Raw genomic sequence first — 23,110 nt, 5'->3', positions numbered from 1 at the left:
GAGTACTCATAGGAACTGTGGCTAGAAATAATGAAATGTAGAAAGGTTCCAGCGAAAAGCCAAAAATCAAGATTTTTATTTGAGAGCTGCAAAATTTTAATTGTAGAGCAAGGACTACATTTTCACATTTGGAAAATGTTTTTGCCTATGATGTGTGAGTGACCAGGTTGTGATGTGGCCTTGCTAGTATTTGGAAGAGGAGTAGATGTAACATGTATGCGGGAAATCCACCTTGGACAGTCACTTCTCAAGAATGCGAGGAGGAAGCACCCGAGAAGGGCTCCTCCCTCACAGTAGGTCCAGCCTAAGGCATATAAGAGGACACTCAATTACTGTCACACTTAACCTACTTCGGGTACGATCTGATCTGACCATCTGGGAAGAAGGCCCGGGGACCAAATAAGCTTGCACAACAAGACTGCGAGGCAATCTATCTATGGCTGACGGTGAGTACTGAGAAGGAGCTGAAAAAGTAGCAACAACCTGTGGTAAGAGAACAGAGGAGAGCATATGTATAGTCAAGGACAGGGATAAATAAAGCACCTCGTGAGATCCATGCTATACAAACACTAGAATATATTTAAAAAATGTAATGCTAATAACTCAAAGTAGTTCTATATTTTTGAAACAGGAATTTTGGAAACAAAATGGAAAATGTTTAAATGGGCGTGTACTTACCGTTTCTAATGGCTGGTGTCACATTACTAAACGCATTACTGTGTCGTCTGAAGCCACGTTTCTGTAATTACTCCATGCATTTCCTCTAAGCTGTGGTGCAACGGCGTGATTGTACAAATAATTAGAGCCAATTATTTTCTCTAAGTATGTGTCACTCGAAGAAACCACGTGCCGGTGTCAATTAGTAATTTAAAGATTATGTGTTAAACAGCACCTGTAGGGGGAAAGGCTACCTCAGACGAATTGCACATCCTCTAAGAGTTTTAGCAGTTGCATTAGAATGAATTGCCCAAGCATAGAGAGAAGAAGCGCCTGCACTTTCTCCTGGATTTGTCTCTTTCAGTGACAGTACCTGGGTCCTTCTCGCCAGCGCCACCCTCTCTCGTCCTGTCTCTACTACCAGTTTCTGTACCGGCAGTCTCAGCTCTCGAGTCACTTCATCGCTTCCGGTTTCAAAACATACATTCTTAGCCTTGGTACCATCCTGTCTGTTCCAGACTCAGCACTTGCAGTCTCAGCTCTCGAGACACCCTGCCAGTTCCACTCTCAGCACTCACGCTGTCGGCCCCGGCACCACCCTGTCTCTTCCATCATCAGCACCTGCAGTCTCAGCCCTCGAGCCATCTTCTCTCTTCCAGGCTCAGCATTTACATTGTAAGCCATGGCACCACCCTGTCTCTTTCAGTCTCAGCCTCAGTGCTCTCAATTCTCGTGCTACCCTGTCTCTTCACATCTCAACACCTCTGCCCTTAATCCTGGCAGTGACGCCATCCTGCCGATTGCAGCCACCACACCTTGTCCTTGGTCCTATCCTGTCTCTTCTATTCAGACTTGGTCTCTTTCTCTTCTTTGGAATTGTGTTTTCAGACTAGGAATATTATTGATTCCAGTGCCAACCCCCGTTTTCTCTCTTCATAATATTTTGTGCATTTCGATAACTTCAAGGCGCCTGCCATAACTCTGAAGAATAGGAATGTCGCCTCTACTTGCCTCAGGACCTTCACTGTCAGCATTAGGGCGCTGCCCCTCTACTCTTTGCAAACACACTTCGATCTCTGGTTTCTAGCCGCTGGAAAGCTCTGTATCCGGGGTGTTCGCTCCAGCGTGATCTATCTTCTAATTTAAAAGCTTGTCCTCCGCCTGCAGGCTCTGTCTCTTCTATTCATGGTAACACCGGCGTTCTGATCGTTGGGGAACTGTCTCTTTCAGGTCAGTGTCTGCGCGCTCTTTCACGTCTGAAATACATCCTAACGCTAGGCAGGTGTTGCTTTCAGTGTCAGTGCGTGTGTAACTGCATTCTTATGTGTGCAACAGTATAATTTGCCGTCTTCGATGCTTTAAGTGGGCTGGTACTGTCAGGTATTGAGTACCTGTGCTCCTTTTTTTTTTAAACTGAGACTACCAGCACTTCTCTGCTGTGCTGCAATTCATACGATGCATGCTCTTTGCACTCCGTGATGAAGACTCGATCTGACTTCTCACTGGTGGGTTCAAATCAGTCGTCCTCTATTACAGTTGACATAGAGGCCAATGGAAAGCTATTTTTGGGGACTTTAATCCAGCTCGCTATCCAAAGTAAAGCCCGTGCTAGACACCCAGTTCCCAATATACCTGTTAATAATCGATTTTCAAAAATAGGAAAAAGGTAGGTCTATTTACTTCCGGTACACTGAAAATCACTTGTGCCATAATAAGTACATGAAGAAAATTACTGATGGCAGGGCGAGGAGAGCAGACAGAACTGTTAAATAATTGGGCTGTTTAAGGCAGGACAGCTGGGAATATGGTTGTTTAGTGGAGTGGACTGCACTTATTATTAGCAGGTTGTGTTCCCTCTAAGCCACCCTTCTTTTTGAATGAGAACATAATACATTTACATATATATATATATATATATATATATATATATATATATACACACACACACACACATATATATATATATAAACACACACACACACACACACATATATATATATATATATATATATATATATATATATATATATACATATATATATATATGTTACCTACTGACAGTCGCTGGTAGGTAGTTATAGTCAGGACATACTTTCCATAGGAAGAGTGTTTTTGTTTTGCATATAACTTTGGTGCTGCTCAATGAACATTCGAAACATTTTCAAAACGAATATGACAGTCGGTTCAGCTGCTTCCTTGAAGGTTTTGGGATGATCCGTCAAGCTGGGGAGGATAACAAGTAGGAGGGAGGTCCCAAACGCATTTTCCAACAGGAATTTTGAACACGACTACAGCCTGAACCACTGGACGGAATTACTCCAGATGTGGCAAAAAGATAGCTCTTGGTCCACAAAGCATACTTTTTGTGATTTAGTATTTCAGTAGTTTCTGAGATAATAGAGTTTAAAAATATAGATATAGGGATGCGGATTCTCAGTGGATCTTGATCTATGAATCTGGACTTGCATTTGTGGATCCAGGTTTAAAAGCAAGGCCCTTATTGGCTGGTCATAACCTGACAGAAAAGTTGTGGCCACCATTTTGTTTGTCTCATCAGCTGGAGGGCAGGAAAAAAGAGAGCAAAAACACATAAGGGGTTAGGATACATGTATGCTGACCCCAAAGGACCCATAGAGGGGTCCCTCCCTCATGGGCAAATAATTGCCCAATTTTACAATCCGATCGCGGATCCACAAGTGGATCCAGAGAAAAGTTGAAAAAAAACACCCACAGCATCCAACCTCCACGTGCAGCTAGGATTTGGGTGCCTACAGGAGGGTTTGGCAATAGGCCCGGCCATAGGCCAGGCCTTCGGTCAACCCCTGCTCTGCAGGGGCAAAGGCTGTGTGCAGTGCTGGTTAAAATTACATGTTTGCATAGAAATTCACCGAAAAAAACAAAGGTTACAGGGACGTTATTGTTAGGTTCAGAATTTACTCACACAAACCACACAAATTCAGCATTTATAGTTATGGTTAACTCAAGTATCAATAACTTGCGCCCTAAGGTAACTATAACTCATGCCTTTGGAATGCACAGCTAATTACTCCACGTATTACATCATTTATGACACCTTCTATGGCATAGTTGATATTATCACAGCAACATTTGTAATAAAATTATTGATGATAAAACTGTGAATGGCGGGGGCGCACGTTATAGGTACCTTAGGGTGTGAGTTATAGTTAGTTAACTGCTGAATTTTTGTGATTTTAAGTGAGTAAATTCAGAACCTTACTATAACGTTTTTGTAACCTTTGTTTTTCTTAGTGAAAAAAACAATATATATATATATATATATATTATGATTACAAGGACGATATCAGACAGACACTTGTGGTGATATTCATACAGATTAGAGCTGCATTTCAGTGATACAGTTAATAAAAATTGTAACTAGCATCTTAGGACCTGATTTAGATATTGGCAGATGGGTTACTACGTCACAACAGTGACAGATATCCCATCCACCGAAACTACATTAGTTCCTATGGGATTTAGATTTCAGCAGATGGGATATCCGTCACCTTTGTGACAGAGAAACCTGTCTGGCAATATCTAAATCAGTCCCTAAAATGCTAGACATCTCCTGAAATATTTTGGTTTGTGAAATTAGGGGCATCCATAGATATAATAATACATGTCAGAAGAATCTGCCATACTCTCAATTTCTTTAGAATTTAAGAAAACAACAGAGATGCATCTTGAATGTTATGGATCCTTTGTATGTTCCATTATTCATTATCTTGCAATTTATGAAATTAAGACTAAACCATAGTTGCTTTATCTAACTAGTATCTAGAAAAAATATATATAGTATCAGAATGTAAAGTTCAGTTTATTGAAAAAAGCATATTGAATTAGCTGTTGAAAGAGAAGAAAATAGAAGGTTTGTTCTATTTTGTAAAATATGAGAAGCGGATAGATTGACTGAAGCTGAATTGCAGACTGCGTGACTATAAAACGTAGGTTCAAATATTAGTTTAGCTAGTAAGCAATATGTATGATTTAAAGTCAGTTTGATCTACAATACACCTTTTTACTGAATGTCAATTTTGGGAGAACATAGAATCAATTTGGTAAAGTGTGCAACATATACAAAGGCAAAGGTTCAAAACAGTATACTGAGGACAAAAATATTGTGGGGCCAAAATATCATGGCAAAAATACCAAAGACCAAAATATAGAAAAGGTAAGTGCATATTTGTAAGTATAGATTTCCTGTTCTTACCTCAACATCTACATACCTTGACAATATATATATTGTAGATCTATGCTTACTTTAAACTCACAATATTTTGGCCCTTGGTATCTTTGCTACAATATTTTGGGCCCCACAATGTTGCTAGTCAAAATTCTGGTAGAATACCAAAACAACATCATAGGCCCTGATCATGAGTTTGTTAGATTTTGGTGCTGGGTCAACAGGAGGCTAGAATCTCCAATTCTGGCTAGTAAATCTGCATCAAAATCTGGCAGTTTAATGCTTTGCCCCCCAACTGTGGGATAACAACATGGACAGAGTTATTTATATGTGTTTATCCCTGATTCCGAGGACAAATCCACTTACTTATTCCACCTGCTCAGAGTTGGCACCAAATTCGTCAGGAGAGTTGGTTGGGATCGGGTGTGGAAGCCAAAAGGTCAGAAGAAGGTAATGTAGTGCAGGGGAATTTTTTCTTCTGCTCTCGAATTATGCATTTGGTTGCACATAGGCCCTTCCATAATCCTGGGCTGCTGTTCCCCAGGGGGTGGGTAGCGGAATTTAAGCGATATGAGAAAGTGGTGGTCCAGTGAAGGGCTGGATCCTACTAAGGGGAGCAGTTGTAGCGTCCCTCATACTTTGCCTAAATGTGCTTAATGCTTAGATTCAATAAAATATTTGTCCAAGTCATCATCAGGTGGCAACTTCCAAATAATTAAAAATGCTTATATAAACATGGTGAAATACAATGCCCTCTGCTCTATGCCACAGGAAGTGAAGCATGTAGAAGCCCAATATTAAGAACCTGTGTGACAATTTACAGAAAGGCATTTGAAGCAAATGAAAGATAATCAAGACATATAGGATTATTTTTGATGAGTCCTTTCATCTGTCAACAAAACAAAATATGCCATCTCATTTTACACTGAAAAGAGGACAAAGGGAGAATTTGACAAAAAAGTTATGAGGATGAAGAGAAGGTGACTTGAGGACTGATACATTCCGCAAATTAATGGTTCTCAATCTCGCAACCTTTGACCAGAGATGGAATGACAGAAGTCTTATTTATTTCTTTATTTATTCACCATGCTTGAAATCTACAGGCGAAATGTCTCCCTGTCCTCTTGTACAGTGCAGCACTCTGGGGGGACAGGGATACCCGCGCCCCCCACGTTGAAGAAAATCATTTTTGCAGAAGATTATTGGGTGTTGGCCAAAGTACCTCTGGTTTTTGCCTACATTTAGAACTAGATCTTGAGTGTGTGTAAGACACTATCCAGCTGGCTCCCCTCTTGTTATGGATCTCGATTTGGAGTAATGAATATGCCTCCTTTAATAGAGAGATCTTAAAGGACTGTTTGGCCTGTGATAATGCTAAATATATCCCCTGGCTGATGTATATAAGAAAGGTAGCTCAGGAATTGGGGCGGCCGGATCTGTTTAACACTCCTGAGGGGCTGACTAGCCGGGATAAATATTGGGTCAAGGAGAATTTCTTAAGAATCCGGGGGGCTAAAAGAGAGGGGATGGAACTAAAAAAAAAGTCAGGGACTTTGTTATGTTAAAGATGGGGGCGGGTCCTGAGCCCTACTATTTAGCAATAAATGATCTAAGAGAAAGGACTCTAATTACTCTGTTTCCCGTTAGGTCAGTATGGTGAAAAATCTATCAGGCCTTGCCCTTGTGACGGGGTGTCCCTGCAGACCTTGCTCCATTTTATACTGTTTTGTGTCTTTTATGCACCTTTTAGAAGTCGTTATTTATTACCCCTGCTGAGGCCAAAGGGTTTCATGCAATACTGTCCGGCTTTTCTGTGGCTGCAAATGGCTTCAGATGCATTGATATGGAGGGGAGTGGGACTGTTCCTGAGGGGAGCCATTACTTGGCGCAGCAAGGTAGAGTTTTTTTAAGGAAACTTTTCGATTGTTATTTTAGGTAATGCGGTTTTATCTGTTTTTAATATTATGATCATTGATGTTTACTATGGTATTGTTATTATGACTTATTTATTGTTATTTATGTTTTGTAAGGGTTGATTTATTCCATACTGAATAAATGTTCTTCTTCTATTCGCATGTTCATTTAGTCTTTTATAAAGTGTAGATCAGACACATTTGAGTATCATTAAAACATTTAAATTACATATTGTATACATTTACACAAAAGGAGAAAATGTGAGAAAAATCTTTGTGAATGGAAATTTAAATTAAATATTGTATACATTTACACAAAAGGAGAAAATGTGAGAAAAATCTTTGTGAATGGAAGTTATGAGGTGATATCAAAAGGGATGGTCTGATCAGTAAATTGTAAGCACTTATCAGTCCAGCATTGTTGAGCATGAAGGAAGAGATGCCTCAAGAAGGTAGAACTTGGACCACCAAAGGAAAAGAGGGTTATTCAATCAAGTCTAAGAAAGCTTAATCTAAGTGAATGTATCTGGATGCCCTTGTACCCAGAACAAGCCATTTCCATTAGTTGCCCTGAACTTTGGATGAAATGAGTGGAGCAGGAGCTGTACATGGCTACTTGAGTACCAAAACAGAATTTGCAGATATTTCACCATGAAACAAACACGGGTGCACTAGACCCGGGTGATTTTGCCACCTCTTCCACTTCGCCTGTTCTTTTTTATTTTTGCTTTAACAGGAGTGTCCACCATGCCTATGCTTCTTCTTGACACCCTGCCATAGCATTTCACCCCCTGCATGTGTAATGCTGTTTAATTATGTAGTACGCCAATGTAGGAAAATGGAGTATTATGTGGTGAGGGGGTTAGTGCTCACCATGTAATACTCTCACAACACCCCAGAGATGATCTTTGAATTCACACTAATAAATTCTTAGCTCATTTCTGGTAGAGTAGCAAAGAGCAGTCAGGCTTTACTAGAGGAACACGTGTTAATCATTTCAGAGCACTAACATGGAAAATAAGTAATTGACACAGCTCGAGATAAATCCAAAACCAAATTATAAAAATAGAGCTTATTTTCTCTTAATTTAGACATTAAAACACAAAACAGAATTGGATGAGTACAACCGGAGTTATGGATTTTTGAAGCAAAATTAAATTACAGAAAAATGGCATTTAAACACTGCATTTCAGTCAATGGCAAAAAAAAAACGAATAACAAAAAAGACCACTCGGAGCTCGAGTTATGTGGAACCCTTAACATGTCCTAGGACCAGGCCACAACAGTCAGTTCAGGTTTACCTAACTTGTGGCATCTGGTGTAGAGTTGTCCTGGCTGTCCGTGGTGCTGAACAAGACTCTCAGTGGCGCTTACACAATGTTGCAGAAAAGGGGATGCAAAAGAACAGCTGGGTTGACAATGCCAGATGCAGACTGCATGGTGTGCCCTGTAGTTGTAGCACCAATTTTGGGGGTCAGTTACTAGACTGACAACCAACAAGCTTTGGCAGTGGTAAAGGTGACGAAAAGCTTTGGGAACTTCACCAGGTCCGGGGGAGTGATGTAGTGACTTTAAACTTCAAGGCAGGCTAGACTACAGCTCTGAGAAGACACTGGACCACCTTATTTGGGTGATCCAAAGGAGGGCCCGATAGGAAGTGAATCTTCGGTTCCTTTGAGGGTTTTTACCTGCAGCTTCCAGAGGACTAGTGCTTCTAGGCCAAGGGAGACTTGGGGTGCTTTTGGCATCCACAGGGATTCTTCTAGTCAGGAGTGCCGAGTCTGAGCCAAGGACATGGGTCATTTGTGCAGGTCCCAGTCTGTTGCCTCAGGGACAGATTATGCCTCTTTTGCTTTGATGCAGTGAGCAAAATCTAGTTATTGGAAGCACAGGGCTCCTCTTGGTTCTTGTTTGAAGTCAGTTTTTCAGATCTGAGGTTCTGGTGTCAGGGGTGTCCCTTAAATCCTGGATTTAGGGGAGTTAAGGGTGTGGAGGCTAGTGGCCCATGGGCATCTAATCCACCTCTGAGGTGACCACATCCGGTGGGGTGGATCACCTTTTGCTACCTAGAACCCTCTGTTCTGCCACTCCAAAACTGGCACAAATCAAAATTTAGTGCACAGACCAGGCTGCCACCCTAGAGGTCTGGTCAGCGTGCTGGGGGTTTGCACTGCCCTACATAACTAATTTACTGCCTGGCCACAAGCAAATGTGGCTGGGAGAAGCAGGAGGGTTGCTATCTTCTCTGGAAGACAGAACAGATGGCTATCACAGGAGGTGAAGCCCTTGAAGTTCACTGCCATGAAGTGCCTATTTACCAGCCCGGCTGGGGGTCAAGAGGTGTGACCTCCTTCCTGCCTCAGGCTTTGTCTCTGAGTCCTGAGAGTCCCCACACTACCTGGCAGGAGGTCAGAACACTGTCTTGGCTGGGGCAGGCAAGGGGAAGCGCGGGCGCCAGAGCACAAAAAAGTTTGGGAGAGAGCACAACCACTGGGGCGTGGTTAGCAGGCTCCAGTGCACTAACAGATTCATAAACATCTACACTGGGACAAAAAGTGGGAGGGTGACCGTGCAGAAAAGGGCACTTTCCTACAGTCAGGAACACAGCACAAACGGTGCATACCCTAACTGCCATATCTGTCTACAATTCTGTAGAGTAACCATTAACCTTTATTTTGTACAATAACACAGTCAATGGGAGACATGCGGTTGCTGGTTGAATTTATGGGAGTGACCCCTGTTTACGCAACAGCCACAATCCCTGTCTGGAAGAACCACAAAAATCAATAAATTAACCTGTGCTTAACCGTCTGGTAGATTGGCACAATAGCAGTCAGGCTTAACTTAGAGGCACTACATAAATTATTTATGCAACACACAAAAAGTAATAAAGTGAAAACGCAACACAAGAATAACCCCCCCAACAATTTGGAAAAATAGAGTACATTTTAATAAATGATTTGAAACCAAAATAACAAAAATCTAATTACTAGAACCAAAGTTATGATTTTTTTAAATTTAAGGTAAAAATTAGCACCTTAAAGAATAAAGACCCAGCCTCGGACATCTAATTGCGCGAAACCAGGTCAAAGTTAGAATATATGGCCAACCGTGATGGAGCGTGGGTCTGGTCTGCACTTACCTTTGGCTTAGAAGAAATTCTGAGAAAAATGTTCTTGGGAGGTAAAGTTCATCGAGGCTAGGTTACATGCAATGTCCAAGTAGGAAGTCACTTTTTTGGAAGTCAAAACTCTCCAGTGGGACAAAGCTGGAGGCTGTAGTCAACGAGACTTTCAGGAGACTGGATAGCCCTTTGCCAAAGGAATGCTGAAAAGGATTTGCTGCTGTGGAGAGGAACACTATGGGAGTTGCCATGAACTTCTGGCGATCAGCAATGCATCCTGGGCAGATAGACAAGGAGATTGGTCACAGTCTTCTCTCATTTCTCAGACTAGTTATTTTTTATGCCAAAAATTGTACATCCCATAGTTTGAATTTGGCTAACTGGTCACCTTTATCACCACCAACAAGGACCCAGGGCTGGAGGGGTACCACTTGCGGGGGTTAGGACTCACTCAGGCTAGGCTCAGGTGTGGGTTCAAGATGGTTGGATCCTTTACTGTCTCTGACCCTCTGATCAGGAGGCCAGCCAACTAGCTCTTGGAGTCATTCTGGTAGTCATTGAACAGTAGCAGGGCTCCAACAGCACTGCAGGCAACTGAGGGCTCAAGGAAGACTTCAGGCAGCAAAGCAGCCCTTCTAGGTGAAGCATGGCAATCTTCTGAAGTACACAGTAGGCCACAGCAGAAAGCAGTCCTCTGAGAGTTGTTCCGCAGCTCCAGAAAGTAAACTGTAGAGTGGGTCTGCGGTTCCCCTTTTTACTCATGGTGCCTTCTTTGAAGTACGAGACATTTATAGAGGATTCGCATTGAAGTGCTTGAAGTTTCCTGCTTCCTTTGCCCTGGCTTCAAGCTGACTGCATGACAAGGGAGGGGTGACAAGTTCTTTCTGTGAAGGCAGAGAACAGCCTATTCAGTTGCAAGTGGGGCTGTACCTAGCTCCGCCTCCCCATCCTGCAGGCTGATGGCCTATCCAGGCACACCTAGTCCCTCTATTGTGTGGCTGTCCTTGATAAATAAACAAAGCCAATTATACCCAGTTATGTGACCCAGGAACATGATACAGGTACAAAATAGTTACAGCAGGAAAATGTCAACTGTCTATAAGTGACATTTTAAAAACTGTAACCAAAAATCCCACTTTACCATTAAAGACAATTTATAATTACAATTTTTAAGACACCAATTGCAAAATGTTCACCTGTTCCCAATCAAAAGTTGGCACTTACTAAATGTCATAAAGGAAAGGTAGGCATCACAGTAGTGATAAACGAATTGAGGAGTTTTTTTTATTACCAGGACATGTAGAACGTGAAAGTCCATGTCCAATCAATGAAACACAATGCACGCTGCCCCACTGGGTACCTACCGCCAACCCAAGGGGTGACCTATACGCAATAAAAGAGGAATTTAAGGCTTGGCAAGAGAGATATTTGCTAACTCGAATTGGCAGTTTAAAACTGCATTCAGGCTGCAATGGCATGCCAGTGACATGTTTTAATGGGCTACGTAAGCGGGTGGCAGAATAAGTGCATTTAATTTCCAGGCCCTGGGTATATGTTATACAACTCTACAAACGACTTATAAGTAAATTAAAGATGGCAATCAGGTATAAACCAATTTTACCATGCTTAGAGGGGAGAGCCCAAGCACTTTAGCAGTGGTTAGCCATGGTAAATTGGACAGAGTCCTAAGGCCAACAAAAAGGAATTTCAGCAAATAGTGGAGGGTAAAGTCAAAATGTTTGGGGGTGACCCTGCATAGAGGGACAATTCCAGCAGCCATTTTAGAGCACTGCGAAGTTGTTTGTTCACAATTTCAGAGGAGACGTGGCTATACTGCCACTCTGACAATTCCCTGGTAGGTTGCAGGCTAGGGGGGTGCTTTCAGAGCAAGATGGGCTACCATGATCCATCTATCCATTTCCCCATGTAAAAGCCTCCTTTCAGAGTGTGTGGCTAGTTCTGATTTCCAGGCTGGCCCTTTTAGTAGGCCTCAACACCTGTGCGAGTCACAGTTTTCCTGACATGCTAGTAGAATTTTATCTGACATATTTTCTGTGATCCTACATCCACAGTGCCCAATTGCACATAGTGTATACATTAGAAACACTGAGCTGCTGTGCAAATGCCTATTTATTTTATTTTCTTGTTGTTCAGCATGGGAAAATATTTCTCAGCGGGAACAACCCACTTCTCTATAACCCCAACAGGTTTGGAGGTGACTGATTCTCCTTTCCACTCTGGAATAGAGGTACTACGCCCTATGCATGGAGTACATCTCCGACCACGATATGATACAGTGAGCATGCATCACATTTTTAATGATCTGCTATAACCGATATTTGAACAATATTGTTTCACCACCGCAGAATATCAATTAGAATTCTTTCAAGAACGTATTTCATTTCCATCAACATGTGTCAATATGAGTCAGTATTTGGTATTTATATTCAGCGTACTCACATGAATAATATTTTTACTGACACTGCCTATTTTAGTAGTTGAACAATTACTCCCTCACTATTATTCTGTCTAGCCTCCACTCCTACTGTTAGAAGGGGTCACACCGTTTTTGGAAGCATCGCTGGCAAAGATTGTGTGTGCGGCTAATAGGAAAACATCCCGTAGCAGTAGTGCTCAGCATGAAAATACCCAGTGCTTCTTACATTGAAGAGAATGGCATGAGTGATGCTCAGGGTATTACCACTGTGTGAAAGACTAGGTTACACACATCCATCTATCTACAATGTGAATGTAAATAGCTGCTCCTGTCTCTGCTTGTCTTTCACTGAATGCGGATGAGGGTGTAGGTTTGTCTCAGTGATGGTGGCTCAGGATGTACTCTCATACGAAGATTGCTGGATACACTGGGCACGTACCCTGTAAAGACAGTATGCAGAAGCACCACCATACCCTACGCTTCCAGCATCCTACAGGCCTCCCATGTCTGACTGTGTTGCAGTCCCTCCAGGTCCTTCAAAGGCCCCTTCATTTGCTGTAATCTCTAATCTTCCTACTAGATGTAGAATAACCCTGCTGCATCTCTATCAGGTGGCAGCAGAACCATCATGTCCTGAAAACTCTCCTGTTTCCTGTAGAGCTACTGTGTCTGACTCTTCCTTCTTCTCCTTGCTTGTCAGAAGTAATTTCACAAATTGAACCTCTTCCTTTAACTATAGGTCTACATTCTTTAATGAAGTTTGGGTGTTGTCCTAGACAGTCCCAAAAGAGTTAATCAGATTGATTGAAGTTTCCTGCTAAAACACTCCTTTTGTCTGTAATCTACACTTTCAAGTATTACTTCTTGAGACCCATGCAAGGCTCACCCCCCACAACCAGACCCGCTACAGTCTTTTGTTAACCATGACCATGAAAGGTTCCAGCAAAGGACAACTCAGCACCTTTAGTGATTTTGTCATCTCCTGAAATGTCCCTGGGAATCTATTTTCCTGCCCCTATTTTCCATGTTGTTATGGTGATGGATCTCTGTTCAAATTGTCCAAGTAACCCACAGATCAAGATAAAAGGCACTGGAGGTAGGCCAAGAAAAATACTTTCCGACCGACAAGTACACTGCATGGAGGGTAAGCACCAAGATATTGTGGCTCTAGGCAAATATACAGTCGACTTCACTATCTAGCTGCACAGCGCTGTGTGTGAACAAGGGAGCAGAAATATGCTATGATGCGGATAGGTGAACTACACCTCTTCAGCCTCAGTTATGAGTGCTGTGTTAAATTGAGGTTCCTGTGCAAATCCATGTTTTCACAGGAGTCTTTGGCCCTTTGGAGTTTTCCAGAACAAAATAGCTGATGAAACCTGACAATACTTATTGGGAGAAAAACACTTGAAAAATACTGAGACATGAGGAGTTTGGAGCAGTAAACACTAAAATCCTCATGATATTGCCGATTATTTTGGGAAAGTTCGTAATTGTTACTATTTATCCCATTAAAATAGTAGCAATCCCTGGGGTATCATTATATTCCAAGTGTGATTAATATTGCACCAATACCAAAGGAATCCGAATGGAGACCTTAGGATAGACTAGCATATTTGCATTTATAGCACGTAACCAGAAATGTCAGGATACATATAATAAAAGCAACTTGTCATAACCTAAAGAATTAAAAAGGAAGCACAGAACTATTGTCATATGTGGTGGTGTCGTTTAATAACAATCAATGTTACACGCAATACTGATGTAATGTAAACATGACAGCATTTAATATTAAACAATGTTTGTAATAGTCTTAGAGCCTAGAAAAGGAGACAAACTGAGAGATAAAGTACCTGTTTACAATGCTTTCAGCTTAGAAACTCCATGTTTCCTGACACGTACATTAACAAGACAGAGAGAAGGAAACCTTCTCACCACTCTTTTGCATGTTCTAACTGTGGATGCAAGCAAAGAGGAGCTGGTAGAAGTCTGTCTTGGAAGGAAGAGAGGAAAAGTAGTATGAGGTTCCGAAGCCTAAGCCTATGTATCATTATGCAGAGGGAAATGTTTTGCACATTTTTGTAGCAAATCAGATGTGACCCCACTTCATTCCTTAAGATATTATTAGTAATAACGGTGCAAGATGCACCTAGATAAGGGCCGGGTTAGACTCATGGACCAGTTGCTTAGGTGAGAAGGGCTGAGCTCCCACTGCTGACCCTTTGACAACATAATTTATGGTCTAGAAGATGGACCATCAGAGTTAATGTGCATTTTATCAACTTCAGAAGTATGAAAGCCTAAGTAGACCCACCAGAATTTGTACTTGTGACTGTCAGGTCAAACATATATCCTTGTAGTATATCAGTTCACTGAGCCATTACACCTTGTCTTCTTGGTCACCTAACAAACTTAATTACATAGATATCTGAGTTTAGTAGTGTATGACTGATGACATTCTAGAACTTCAACTTCTTCTTTGTTTGCTTACTGGTCTAAGGAACTCCTATAGACCAAGATCTCAAGGTCAATTGAGGGAGATGCATAGGTCATACATTTTCAATTCCATCCTCTCAAGCTTGTAAGTTGACCTATGATCAATGTCTGTCCTTTACTGTTTCAGGTGTCGCATTAGCACCACTATGCACACACTAACCGAATATAGCATTTCTTAAACTTGTTCCTGCTGCTTAGAATAAATATGCCCTTAAGTAGATTTTCCTGCCGATGTTTTGATGTATTTCATGTGTTTCCCATTTTCGGAATACACGCAGATAAAGGAAGAAGTTCATTGGAAGTGCTTTAGTTTTATGCAGGGCCACTGGAATTATGTGTTAGAGAGGACAAAATTATGCAGCAGGGTTGACCAATTTATGTGGCAAGAAAAGTCCAGTTATGCATTTACAGTGCCAGTAGCTATAACTCAAGCAAATGCAAGACATATTACATAGCAAATTCTTATTTCACAATAAGATATATCTGCTGTGGCTGACAATGCTTCTACTTTGTTACATTATCGCAAGAGCTGTGATCAAGCCTAGTAGGTCCTTTTTGCCCATTATGTAAGTGCAGGTAAATTTACAAGCTTGAGAGGATGGAATTGAAAATGTATGACCTAAGCATCTCCCTCAATTGACCTTGAGATCTTGGTCTTTAATCTGTTGTCACTTTAAACTTTATGTATCAATTCTCAAACAAGTAAGAAAATAATTTGACAGTAGATACGATCTTAAATTGTATGTTAACCTTTCTATGATTTATCCATGAATCAGATTAACTTCAGCACCTATAACAAATCCAAAAAAATATTAATTACAGGTTTTAAAAATCTAAGTTTTAACAAGGTTTAAATGCAATTAATATGTCCATAACCAACTTCTTTGCAAATAGTATGGTGCACATCCTGCCAACTTGTCAGATATGTTGATGTTTAGTTATAGAAATAAAGGGGTAAATAAAATAGCATCTTAACTGTGAATGTTTAGTAACCACATCCTCTCTTTTAACTTTCAGCACTGGAATTCAAATCTGCAGACTTTAAAATCAGCCTTAATGGCAAGGCACATTCCACCCATGAAATTAACACCAAGAACCTGATACTGAGAAGAGGACAAGAATTTGCCATCGGCCTTCAGTTAAGTAGAGGACTCCAAGATGATGTGGATCGGCTCACGTTCATCATGGAGACCGGTAATTGCTAAAAAGAAATGTTGCCAATGGGATCAGAAAATTGGAATGTTGGGGACTCCTTTGAAGACAAAGGAGTGGCAAAGGGCAAATAATGGCTGATATAGATCTGCTCCACTATCTGTATTTCTGTATCTCATTGTTTACTTTGGAATAGTGTACCCTCAGTGGGTAGAATATTATATTTGAATTACAGTCCTTCTGTCTTAGCTTTACCAGTATTTAATCCCTTCTGCTTCATTATCCGTGAGGCTTGGGAAGAATAATATTTAATAATAGGAATGGCTTTTAGGATCAGGCTATAATGCTTTATTAGGGTGCACGTGGAACTCCAGCACATCCTCATCAGATACAGATAATGTCTTCCACAGGCCCACAAATCAACAAAGTACTTCTTACAACCTCTTCTACTCTGCTTTCCATGGAGCACACTTCACCGGTAAGTATAATCTTCTAGAGCTATAAAGAATTTAAAACCTGCATGTGGAGTGATTCATCGTTCATAATTTCAACCTCATAAAGTTGGAAAGTTTGCAGACTTTACACCAACTCGACCGCAGGGAGTTATTCCTGCAAAACCTTTTATTTTGTAGAAACATTGTCTTTGAATACGGGTTTTCTTTTCTTCCTGTAGCAAACAGTGATTTCTCTTTGTTTTTTTAACTTGATGAAGTGAACGAAGCTAGAAAGGCTTTTAAAAAACGAAATGGTCAAGGCAAAGAAAAACAACTTTTACCACGTCTAGGATTAACAACATATTCACACACTGCAGAGTTTATGCTTGTAACTACGTTTTTCACTTTTCTAACAGTCTAAAATATTCTAAGAACTCAGGAAACCAGCGCTTAACTTGTGGAGCTTGGAATCATGACCTATTTTTAATGACCAGACTTTGACAAAAAGAAATAGAAAGAAAGGCAGAAAGAGGAGATAAGGGTGGAGGACACGTTAGGATAACAGGAGCACGCGTAGAAATCGGGGATGAAAAGGAGCTCGCGAGAGCGCCTGGGATGGTGAAAGAAAGCAGTACAAGGTGGAATCAAAACTGGGCAGACTTGGTATCCGGCAATACTGGCTTATGGCAGTGTCTATGGCAGGTTCTCCAGTCAAACTTTGGCCCATGTACGTATTAATTTTCCTTGCAAATTAAATGCTTCGCGAAACGTCTTGGGGCTCGAAGGATTCTTGTGCCTTGACTCAAGATTACTTTATAGAACCTCTCTGCAAGACTGCCTGAAGAACATTATATTTTGTGATCCTTAACTATGTGGGCAAGCGAGCATATTGGACACAACGATGTTTTTAACGGTGAAGCCACTCGAAACCTGTGAAACATACATGATTGCCTCGTGCGTCACACAATATTGTCTCCCTTAGCAGGGTCCTCGGTGAAGGGTCGATGTCAGATGCTGAAAGGGGAGGCGATCCGGGAATCTCTGCTCTGAAGTTGGTTTCCACCTCCGCTTTGGAGGATCTGCCAGCTGTTGTCCATTATGAGTTTTGTAAACACCCGAAGATATGGGTGGCACCCTTAGCAAGATTGTGTGTTTTGTGTGTTTTATGTGGGGTGTGGAGTGCTGTGGGAAAGAAAGAGTGGGAGGCAGCAGAGGTGGGGTTTATGCCGAGCTCCGCACAAAACCCCGCCCCGTCGGAGGCTGAGCCTCCTCTAACACACATTTTGACGTCGTTAGTTCTGTAACTCACATGACTGAAATGTTAGGAATAGCAGTGGTTCACCCCCCCCCCCCCCCCCGCCCCCCTAAAAACACCCCACAAGCAATTTTACTAACATACAAGGACCTTTACACTCGAACTATCCTGAGTAATAAATAGACTATAGAGTGCTGCTTTAAGTTGCAAAAACTTATTAAATCTGTAGTAATTGGCTGGCAGCACGTTTCACTCTACCTTGTTTACTTCTGATGCTCTTTAAAGTGAGCGTCTACGTAATTTGAATATATAGGTCAAAACCTAGATGCGTGTAATTTGCCAGTTTAGTCGGGTAATCGATCAGAAGATGTAGACTCTCAGAAGAATGCACTACACAAACGGAAATGTATGCTTTCCGAAAATATAGAGAGATAACAGGGCATGAAAGGTTCTAGCATTTGGGGCAGGGGTGCTGTTAGCAGCGAGCACATGCATCTGCACTGCTGCACGCAGTGGTGTGTAGGCACAAATGCAGCCTGTTGTGTTGTAAGTACAGCACAGCTGCCTGAGAATTCAGAACTGCAGGAGATTGTTGTGCTCAGCGTGGCTGCCACTAAGGTCGGGCATTTCACAGCTGGTGTATCCTTCTGAAGAACAATTTCAAGGAGACACGAGAGGAAGATAAAGCATTCAATTAAAGAATGATTCATACACAAGGGTCCCATCAAAGAAGAGGCGCAATGACACTGACAAAGGGGAGGGGGCTGGGTCAACTAGACCAATAACAGTAAATGGCACACTGCGAATCTCACTGGAATGATGTGAATATATCAAAGAGGAAACGTGAGCATCTCTTCGCGGAGAGTTGCAATTGAAGGACCACTTTATAGTGATGCTTTGAGTACAAGGTTCATTGTCTTTATGTGGCTGTTATTCACATCACATGTATTAAACAAGCACACTTGTCGGAATACATCCATTTCTGCAGGAAAATAAAACTTTTCATAGAAGTATGTGTTCCACGGAGAGCCGTAATACAAATCACACAGATTATATTGTCCGTATATTATTCCAAATCTTTCAAACGAGCTAAGAATCATCAACATCAGGTGATATAGTACCATAATAATGTCCGAGTATATTGTCAGGCACATAAAATGTTGTTCCATTGGAGTTAATGATGTAACTATACACCCAATGGGACGATATTTTCAGAAACTATACGCCAGATTTACAAGTACAGTACTGATGCAACACTGTTCTTGCATGGCTCTTGCCCCACCTAAGAATAACGTGTGCACCGTATTTATCATATGGCGCACTAGTGTGGTGCATTGCCACACTAGCGTCAAAAATGTTGACGCTAGTGCAGTAAAGTGCAAGAAGGCCCATTGATTTCAATGGGTGCTTCATTTTAACGCCTGATCTGAGTAGGTGTTAAAACTGACCAAAAATGATGCCAAAAATGATGAAATCTTGTAAATTTCACTGCACCATTTTTGTGGGCCTCCTAATGCTGGAACTCCATCCATGCATACATTATGCCTGATGCAGGCATACTGTGACGCTAGTTGTTGCAAAGTGACACAATGCATGCATTGTGCCACTTTGCAAATATGGTGCGATTAACATTTCCTCCTTGAGCCACAATAGCGTAAAAAAACTGCTAGTGTGGCACAAGGAGGAGCTAAGGCCTTGTAAATCTGGCCCTATATTTGGTAAAGGTGATGAGGTTGATATGTTTTTATAATATGCAACAGCTATCCTAGAAGGGTGTCCCAGCACTAATAGCACAGTAAACGTATTTGACTAGCCAGGTTTGAGACATAATATTACTAATGTTGAAGATATTCTAACATACAACCACAACAGGCAGCTCTTAGAAATCAAAGAAAAGAATTACAAGAATAAATAGCAGAGCAGCGACTGTGTACTAGTCTTGTTTTTGTTTAAATGTACTTTTCAAATTTGTATATTTAACTCTGTTCATTTGCATGAGATTCTTAACATCAAACACTTAACAAAAATAAACAAGACACCTCAAACAAATTGCTAAACAAATGTGAATATCAAACAAGACAATGTTATAAAACCAAATCATGCTAAATCGAATGCATGACTGAGCAGGAGATCTACCACCACCAATTCAACAGCACAGATGCACGAGGTTTATCCTTCTCATCCACCCATCTAATCAGAGTTTCGTACAGTGTTTGGCCCTTTAAAGCTTGTTCCCTTCATTGCTTGGTGTCAACTCATATTTTAAATTCACAATTTAGTGGTAAGTTTGGCAACATTTGCTGTTTCTTAAAGTCAGCTTTCTTACTAAAATTACACTTCTAAAGACAAACATTCTCGCACAATACAACATGCTTTTCAAAATATTCACACTCCTGCGATGGCTACAGCATAATCATTTCTAACTCCAGTATAGTGAAACTAACCCTGTCAAACGCCTTTACCCAAAAGACAATTGTCAAACAAGGTATAAAGCATGTGCTAGTTAATCCGTCATCAACCTCCTGCAACTCATGCAACTCAAAATACATTTACCTATTTTGTAACCTTGACTGATTCAAGGAAGTTTCAATCTCTCATGCAGCAGAGTGCTGGGTTTATACCACAATGTCTCCTTCTGTAGGTTGTTTCAGTTTAATTTATTGACATTTTAAGTACAGAAGATTAAGCATGTATCTAAACAATTGATATTTGCAAAACGAAACAATTAAAATAAATCAATCATGCATACAATTCAAGTTTTAAGCTTAAAGTTAAATACGCTTCATCAGACTAATCCAGTTTTTCTTCCGAAGGACCTGGAGTAAAGGCAAAGGCTTCACTCTCGACGCAGAAACCAACCAATAACTGGGGTGCAACTGTGAAAAGCAGCAATGGCAGTTCCCTGGAAGTCTCACTGTTCACGCCAGGCAATGCCATCATAGGATGGTACTCTTTGTCACTTGAGATCACCAGCAAGAATCGGAATTCTTCTCACAAGCTTGGGGACTTCATCTTGCTCTTCAACCCTTGGTGTCCAGGTAGAACCGAATTAACCATGTTTTTGAGATAAAAGTGGGCATAGGTATAATGAATATCATAAACTATTCTGATAGGGTTCCGAAGAACGTATGTGTATGTGAAAAGAATAGAAAATATGGAAAAAAACACTAAGCGTATTTATGTGAATGATTAGTTCTCTGACTAGGAATGTGGAAGGGTGGTTCAGTGTCTATGAATGGGGAGATCTGTTATCCTTCCATGAATCTGGATGAATGGTTCTTTCTCCAATAAAGTTTGAAGAATGGTTCAGTGGCCATGAGTGAAGTGTAGTTGTTCCGTGCCCATGAACATGAAAGAATGGTTTTCAGTACTTGAATGTGGAAGATTGTTCCTCAATGAAGAAGACTGGGTCTTCAAGATGAGTGAGGGATAAAGGTTATGTTTCTATTAATCTGGCTGAATGGTTCTGTGCCATGATTCTGTAAGAATGGTTGTCTGTCGATGAATGAAGGAGAACAAAAAATGTTCATGAATCTGAATGAATATATCTAATTTAATGAATGTGGAAAATAGTTCTGTATTTGTAAATGGAGACACACGATTTCGTCGTCATCAATGTGGATGAATGGTTTCATGTTTGAGAAGAAGAAAAATATGTTTTGCATCTTTGAATGTAGAAGAATGTTTCTTTTTCCAGACACGTGAAAGGGATTGTTTTATGCCCATGAATGTGAAAAATATCATCCCACTCCAGAACACCAAGATCAGGCTTCCCACTCCAGTATGTGGATGATTACATTTGTACTTCAAAGTAGATATGATATGGCTCACACTGCATTGCACTAGTGATTGAGTTCAGACATCAGCATCCTCATTGAGAGGATTACACCCCCAGCATCTGAATATAGCAAAACAACATATTTATGCACAAAATATAACACACTGTCCTTGGATACAATCTGTTGATGAGCACCTACTCACTTCTGCGTTTCAATTTTACTCAGCTGATGATGTCTTTCTGAACAATCAAGCTGAGCGGTCCGAATATGTCCTAAACGAAAATGGTATCTTGTTCACTGGACACTCCAAGTATATTACAGCTCGTTCATGGATTTTTGGACAGGTAAGGTGCCTTTTCCAAAATGTTTTTATTGGCTTCTTTTGAATCACTCATTTGCCTGGCATTCCAACTGTACCTTCAGAATCTGGAAGAATAAATTGTGGTTTTCTCTAAGGGTAATAAAAAATCACCAATATTCATATCACATGGATATTTACTATGAGCGCCAACAAGAAATATGAATGCTGGATCTATGACAGAGTTTGAAGAATTAGTTCTGACTATGCAAGTGAGTGCAATTGATATTCTCTGACTGTAAATGTATCCTATGTTGCTATCCTGAAATTCTGGCATGGATCAAATTATTCGGAACCCGTGCCTCACACCTCTAATATATGGAAACAGTGCGCTACCCTAAATTCTAATACATAAAGCGCAGAAAGGGTTTGTTTGTTGCAAAGTGTTTGTATGTTAGATTCTAAAGAGGCATTTCTACATTTCTAGCTGAATACATGAATGTCAGGTTCCCCTATAAGAAACTGAGAAAGGGACAAGGAGTGGGCACTAACTAGTCCAGCTTCCAGGTCCTCAAACTTATGTATAGAGCGTCAGTTTCATGGATGAACTGGAAAGCTCTGAGTTCAGCTTTATTAATCATTTGCCAAAGTGTGGGGCTGGGTTTATTTCACTCAGTGATCCAATGTGTGATTTTGCAGCAAAGTTTCTCATTGTGGTCTATTGATTCAGTGTCAGGTCTGTGGGACCGTTTTCATGACTACCAGGCCCTTTGCTTTGGCTATCTGACTTGATCTGTGGCGCCGGGAGAGAGATGTGGGACACAATGATTCAGTGATACAGTATGCTGCAGAATTAGCAGACTGTTTTTTGATGGTTGTATATCAAAATACCAAGGGGCATATTAACAAACTGCATTTTGTAGTGTGTTTGGTAGTACTACAATAGTATTACTAGAGTACTATAAAATGCTACTCACAAACCTACGAGTGTAAATCTCTACCTTCATCTCCCTTCACTCCTATGTTGTAACATGTATGTTTACTCCTTAGTAGTAAATGTCCAAGGGACGGGGGAGAGGTTGGAAAATAAGTCGTTCTTACTGCTAAATAGGTGGGGTTTAGGGAATAGTAAGGAAGGGTTTAAGAAGAGACAGACACCCACCCACAGAGTAAGCCCATTGCTATTCATAAACTGCGCTTTTACATCTATTAGTGCTAAAAAGGCCCCAAAAGAGTAGTAAATGTTCTCCAGCTCATACCTGGAGTAGGTCTAACACCACCCAGAAGTACTGCAACACCATCCATAGAAAATAATGTAGGCAGTTACCTATACTTAAACACCATAGGAAATAATGATAAAC

General features: G+C 40.9%; 1 protein-coding gene across 2 annotated transcripts in view; it reads left to right on the top strand.

Annotated features, from left to right (window-relative positions):
• Positions 1 to 354: 354 nt before the first annotated feature.
• LOC138304016 (protein-glutamine gamma-glutamyltransferase Z-like) overlaps positions 355 to 23,110 on the top strand; it is a 46,365-nt gene continuing 23,609 nt past the window's right edge. For both annotated transcript variants that reach the window (XM_069243663.1, XM_069243662.1), the window contains exons 1-4: positions 355 to 446; positions 15,849 to 16,025; positions 20,486 to 20,710; positions 21,677 to 21,795. In XM_069243663.1, the coding sequence (XP_069099764.1) occupies positions 437 to 446; positions 15,849 to 16,025; positions 20,486 to 20,710; positions 21,677 to 21,795 (531 nt within the window). In that variant the 5' untranslated portion in view covers positions 355 to 436. The remainder of the gene's footprint in view (positions 447 to 15,848; positions 16,026 to 20,485; positions 20,711 to 21,676; positions 21,796 to 23,110) is intronic.

Source organism: Pleurodeles waltl, chromosome 7 (genome assembly GCF_031143425.1).
Source record: "Pleurodeles waltl isolate 20211129_DDA chromosome 7, aPleWal1.hap1.20221129, whole genome shotgun sequence".
In the NCBI taxonomy this organism is placed as follows: Eukaryota; Metazoa; Chordata; class Amphibia; order Caudata; family Salamandridae; genus Pleurodeles; species Pleurodeles waltl.
Note: the sequence above shows the minus strand (reverse complement) of the source record. Positions and strands in the feature narration are given on the sequence as shown.